At 37.0% G+C, this 6735-nt stretch overlaps 1 protein-coding gene across 1 annotated transcript; it reads right to left on the reverse strand.

Annotated features, from left to right (window-relative positions):
* Window positions 1-5585: 5585 nt before the first annotated feature.
* Window positions 5586-6530, reverse strand: LOC101713865 (olfactory receptor 14A2). Its single transcript, XM_004875289.1, has one exon. The coding sequence runs from the start codon at window positions 6528-6530 to the stop codon at window positions 5586-5588; it is 945 nt and encodes a 314-aa protein (XP_004875346.1).
* Window positions 6531-6735: the final 205 nt, after the last annotated feature.

Consider the following 6735-nt stretch of genomic DNA (forward strand, 5'->3'; position numbering starts at 1 on the left):
TTTTAAAAATAAAATGGAGTACTACTCATCCATAAAAAATGATAAATTAGAGACATTTATAGCTAAGTGGATGCACATTGAGGCAATACTCTTAAGTGAAATAAATAGGACACACATGTGTAAATATGGAATAGGTTCTCTGGTGTGAGAAACTGAAAGTGTAAATAAGGACTAAATGTATAATAGGTAATGTGAAATAGGAAGAAAAGGGGAAAAGGGGAAGGAAGTGGGAGGACTAGGGGAAAGATAGAAGGGAATGGGATTAATATGAGAAAATGGAAAAATAGGAACAAAATCTTTGTAAATAGGGAGGAACTGAGGGGTTGAAGGGAGGGCTGGGGAAGGGTGAAAAATAAGAACCAAGAGAGATTATGTAAAGGCGCAAATTTCCAATGATAAATGTCATTATATTGTATACCTAAAATGTACCATTGCTTAGAATGAATAATTGATAATGCAAAATAGGAAGAAAAGGTCCAAAGCGATAGGGCTAGTGGGAGGGGCAGGGGAAAGAAAAGAGGGGAAAGGAAAAATGCTGAGAAATGGAAAAACTGGAAATAAAGTCTTTGTAAATAGGGAAGGATGGAGGGGGTGAAGGGAGGGCTAGGAATGGGGAAAAAATAAGAACCAAGATGCATTATGTAAAGGTACAATTCCCAATGAGAAATGTTATTGTGTTGTATACCTACAATGTACCAATAAAGAATTTAAAAGAATTATTTACATCTACAAAATTTTACCAAGATTAATATACATGAGGGCAGGATGAGTCTTTCCCCTTATAGTAGTTTTTCTCATTCAACTCCACAATAGGTACATATTCACATCAAATAAATTTAAATGTATAACATTTATTTTCATGGGAGAATAACACCAATTTTGTCATAAAAGACATTATTGTGGGTTTGCAATACTCATGTTTATTCTGTAGAATATTTATATTGATATATTATTAAGTTTAATTTTATGAGTTTTTTATGCAAGCAGTGATTACTTAGAAGGAAAAAATAAAGTATTGAATTCTTAATATTTTTGAATATTTATAAAAAAGCATCAAATTTTTCCGCATCAAATTTTTTTGGTTCACAAAGCCTAAAAAATAACAACATTTCCTATAAAAACAAGAACAGTTCCTATATGAAGTACAAAGTAAATACCAATAGAACTCTACAAAAAAGTAATCTTTGCTTCAATTATCACACCCAAGGCAGTCTTCACACATGATAATGGTACATTCCATACACACATATTGCTTACACAGACAGCACATGTGTTTTACTTTCCTGGCATATTGTGGGACATCCTTGACATCTTGCTGGTCTCACTATTTTGTCGAGGTTATAATTATATTATATAATGTGTAGTTAATAGGAACATAAATTACCAATAAAATAAAGTATTAAATTTTTAATACGTATTGCACATTTAGTATAAACATTACCATTTTCATATCAGCTGTGTAACTGCTTACAAAATCTGACAGATAACATCAGAAATAATTTCCTATATGAACTACAATGAAAATACCAGTAGAACTCTAAAACAAAATAATCTTTGCATCAATTGTCACACCCAAGACAGTCTTCACACATGACAACTACATGTTCCCTGCACATGCCTTGCTTACACTGACAGCACATGCAATTAGCTGGAAAATAAGATATTAATAAAATATCAAATATGTAATCAATGCTTTGAATAGATATCAACATTTTCACAACAGATGTTTACTTGCCTATGAAACCTAAAGATAACATCAGGAATAAAAACCTATGTAATCATTTTCATCCTTATTTACACTTTCAGTTTCTCACACTAGAGATACTATTTGGTATTTACACATATGTGTCCTATTTATTTCACTTAAGATTATGGCCTCAATAAGGATGAAAATGATTAAAATGAACAATTGAAAATTTGAAATAGGAAAAGGTCCAAAGGTGGAGGGGTGGTGGGAGGGGAAGGGGAACGGGAAGAAAGGAAAGGAAAAATTATGAGAAAGAAAAAAAAATGGAAACAAAGTCTGTGTAAATAGGGAAGGGTGGTGGGGGTGAAGGGCATATAGGTAATGGGGAAAAAATAAGAACTAAGATACATCATGTTCAGGTACAAATACCCAATGATAAATGCAAATGTATTGTGTACCTAAAATATACCAATTAATATATAAATAAATTTTAAAATCTATGTGAAATACAATGTAAATACCAACAAAAGTCTATCATAAAAATAATTTTTGCTTCAATTGCACAAGGAAGGCAGTCTTCACACATGAAAACCGCATTTTCCATACAAAAGTATCACTTACATTGATAGCCCATATGTTTTGTTTTCCTGTTCTTTCTTGTAGGGCACAATTGTCATCTGTTTGGTTTTCCCATTGCATAGTAGTATTGTATAGTATTGTATATTGTGATGCTGCACCTTCCTGTTCACCTGTCACCTCAACATTGTGCTCCACAAATTTTTTTGCATAGTTCCCTAGCAGAAATATTTGCTTTTCCTCTGCTGTAAATGATTTCTTATAAGTATAAGACACAACCACGATATAAAATACAAACAATCACTTTGTGATTCAAGTGACATCATAGTTGCTGCATAGCTTATCAACAGCTTATACTCTGCCTTTTGTTTTGTTGTAGAAAGTTTTCTTCTCAGGCTTTTGTGTTTTTGAGTATTCCCTATCAATATTTCCATCATGATGAAATGTTGACATCAGTGGTACCAGTTTGTTTTTATTTCATATTTGAGGCCAATATTATATCTTTCTGAAATCCAAAGATTGTACTACACAATTCTCAGTTTTGAAATTGCAACATTTTCTTTGGAATTTCTGTTCTTTTCCTACATATATGTCCTGTGCTGGTCAACTTGTACTCAGTTAAACAAAAGTGACATCAATTGGAAACTTGTAAACCAATTGCCAAATGTTACATTCTGATAAGTTTAGGTGAAGGGAGCAACAAGTGTGCTCACAAGATAATTAATTTTATTAATATATGAATAATGACATGGTGGCTGAGTTCCAGGATAAATTTCTAAATTGATAGCATAATGAGTCTTCACATCAAAGCATACATTTTCATGCCATATTTTGAAGGGTTTTTTGCACATACTCCCCAAAGCTACAGGAAATCTGAATGCTGCAAATATTTGAACAATAGTCATGTATTTGGATGGTTTGTAAATTGTGTGCCAATTACCCACAAATATCTCATACAGTAAGTGGATAGCAGCAAGATTATGTTTGTTTTGCTTTCTTGAAAGATGGTTTTGTCATCAAACCTCAGGCAATTTTGAAGAGAACCAAATCTCATCACTGTCATCATTATTCTACAAACCTGAAGCCCACACCCTTCATTTTTCTATCAGTCTTTTACATTCCTGTGATTGCCATGAGAAAGCCCTGTTAGGTACATCATACCTATGAATGCTTTCAGTTCAGCTAGTGAGGTGTCATAATAAATGCATTGTTGAGTATGCCTATTGGTACATACAGACTATTTTACTTGTATTTCACAACATCTTGTAGCATTTCATCTGGTTTAAGTGATTGCCAACATTGAGTGGCAGTGCTGGGATTGTGTCCAATAGGTTTCACCCTTGCCAATATCCTCAGTATATTTTTGGACCTATTTCTAACATTGGATCATTCCATTTAGTTGTATGAAAATTTTCACCATTTCAACTAGTCAAGTATGTACTTACATTGCTCCTTTGTTCATCATCTGAATCAAGTAGTTCTACATTCACTGTGTATCGCTCCATTTCACTTGCCCAGGAACTTTGTCTCACATGGCCAATGTCAAAATCATTATGATCTTCATTATCCATGCATGGATGATCTGATGATTCACTTTTGACCTCCTTAAAACCTGAAAATCTGGTTTTTCATGTGCCATTGTACTGAATTGGGATAATTCTTTCCAAAAAATCTAAAGAAACCTTTTTTGAAAAACAAAGCTTAAATGCATAGAAATTTAGCAATGAGCATTTAATGGATAAAACCCCTATTGGTGCTTTGGAGCTCTTGTACACAACTTGCCATTTATCTGCCAAGTGGGTGAATGCACAGATGGGATTTTGTTCTCCCCAGGTGCAGCTACTATGAGTCACATTCACATTCCATTATGATACAGTTGATGTTTACACAACAGAAGAGTAATATGGGTGTATTTTACCCCTTGTAATGCTCAGATACAAATTCCTTAGATGGAGGGTTATGTGGGTAAAAATCCTGAATTGACATGTCTGTGTACACACTTTTCTGATCATCATGCCAAATGAGTAAATACTATTGTTTCCTGTGTTCCCCCAGGCACTGCCACTGAGATTCACAGTGGACTACTGTTATAATACAGTACCGACATACAGTGGAAAAGTATGGGATGGGTTGTTGTAACCTGATATTATACTCCTTTGGGGGTAGAACAAATAAAGCTACCATTTTTCACCAGCTGTTTGAAGAAAGTTAAAGATAAATTTACAGGTAAGAGATATCAGAAAAGTTTCTTTTCATCACTTAATATAATTTTGAGATAGTAAAAATAAAAATAGTTGTCAGGAAATATGAAAGGTCATGATACAATATGTCTGCCTATATCTGAGTAAAAATATCTGGCTCTTTAATTAGTCCAAATGGCAGTAATATCCTTTTCTTTCCCTAGATAATTAAAGGTGAATCTCAAAAGTTATTCTGATAAAATCTAGGATTGCTATGTACATTACAGAGAAGCCCAGGACAAGTCTTTTGCATTGTGGATACTAGTGAGTAAGCCAAAAGTAATCTGTCCCTGCCTGGTGAGTTCCACTCTAATTTTAACAGATTCCATAGTTTCTTTCAGACTCAGATTAACAGCACTGCCCTAGATTAAGTTAAATTCTGAAATTCTGTACTTGCTGAATTATAGATGTGGAGGCACAAAGACACACCTGGGTCTGTTGCATTGGAAGTGCCCTTGGCCCTCCTGGAAACTGTCCACCTGTGTGACCACAGTCCGGGTAGGAGGATACAACTCAGCTGTCCACTCCTGGTGGCTTTGGAATAGGATGTTATTTCTCAGCAACTGGAATTCTGATTATTGAGGAAGATGTGCACATGTTGAACATCGATGGTTCAGAATTTTCCACATATGGCACACTGTGCTGTCTCAATAGTTATTTTCTTTAGGGGGTGGCTCCCTCCTTTTTTAGTACTGAGAATAAAACTCAGGGCCTTATGCTTGCCAGGCAGACATGGCACCATGGAGCTACATCCCTGGCCCTGAATATTTCCATTCTTTTTCAATAAATGAAACACAGAAATGAGTTAATAAAAGATCCAAGATGAAATCTGATCACAAAAAAACAGCCAATATTTGCAGAAAGCTAAGCCACCAAGGGAGAGGTGCTTTGTCATAAGAGAGTGCCAGGTGACTCCATGACCTACATATTGGCCTTGTGGAGTGCAGCTTCTGACATCAGTGACTCTTGGGTATTTGCTTCCTAGAGAGATGGATATGTGCACCACAGGCCTCCCCAAAGTTAGAGCTGAGAAGACTCTGCCAACTTGGAGGGCCTCTGTCCTGCACAGACACGAGGGAGTGTTAGATGAAGGGCCTCTGGTGAACATGTAGGGCTGACAACAGCCTTCTCAGGCCCCATTTTATGTCACCATTCCTTAGGGTGTAGATGACAGGATTCAGGATTGGAGGCAGCACAGTGTAGAACACAGCAGGCAGCCTATCAATAACTGTGGGCGCATCTGCTTGTGGCCTCAGGTAAACCATGCATGCACTTAGTATAAAAATGGTGAAGACAAGGAGATGAGGGAGGCAAGTGGAGAAAGCTTTACACTGACTTTTCCTGGATGGAATCCTTAGCACAGCGGAGAGAATGTGAACATAAGAGAACACAATGCAGACACAACATGACAGGCCTAGACACATTGCTATTCCCAGGCTGGGATAGACCACCAGAAATGTGACAGAGCAGAAAATCTTGAGTAAGGAGGGAACATTGCAGAAAAACTCTGGGATCACACTGGAGCCACAGAAGGGCCCAGAAAATGTGCCAGCAATGTACAAGGCTCCAAAGAGCCCTGCCAGAGCCCAGGAAACTCCTGCCATCAACATACAGGCATCATCATTCATGATGGCCTCATAGTGCAGGGGACAGCAGATGGCCACATAGCGGTCATAGGACATGGCAGTGAGAATAAATGTCTCACCTCCTGAGAAGGATGTCATTAAAAAGAGCTGTAAGGCACAGCCTGGAATGGAAATGGAATTGTTGTGAGTCAGACTGTTGAGGATGAACTTTGGGATTGGGACAGACACCAGGGAGATGTCCAGCAAGGACAAGTTCTTCAGGAAGAAGTACATAGGTGCTTGGAGCTGTGGGTCCAGGGTAAGAACAGTGACAATGAGAAGGTTACTTATCAGGGCCACCAGGTACATCAGCAAGAAGAGCAGGCCACAAAGTGTCTGCAGCTCTGGGTCCTCAGAAAACCCCAAGAGAAGGAAACTGGTCACCAAGGTGGCATTGACCATACTAGAGCTTTCTCACTGCCTGTCAAGGTGAGGACATATGAAAAAAGAGAAAAATTAATAAACACTTCAAAAACAGTAATATAATCAGAAACATTCAGGTGTAAAGGAATCATTAACTACCGGATCTTAAAAACCATTTCGCATTTTTTTGGTAAGTCTTTCCTTCCTTCCTCACTCCTTCTGTTCTTTTCTTTCTATCCTCTTT

This window comes from Heterocephalus glaber, unplaced genomic scaffold, assembly GCF_053883595.1.
Source record: "Heterocephalus glaber isolate CG9 unplaced genomic scaffold, H.glaber_assembly_v1.0 deba00001673, whole genome shotgun sequence".
In the NCBI taxonomy this organism is placed as follows: domain Eukaryota; kingdom Metazoa; phylum Chordata; class Mammalia; order Rodentia; family Bathyergidae; genus Heterocephalus; species Heterocephalus glaber.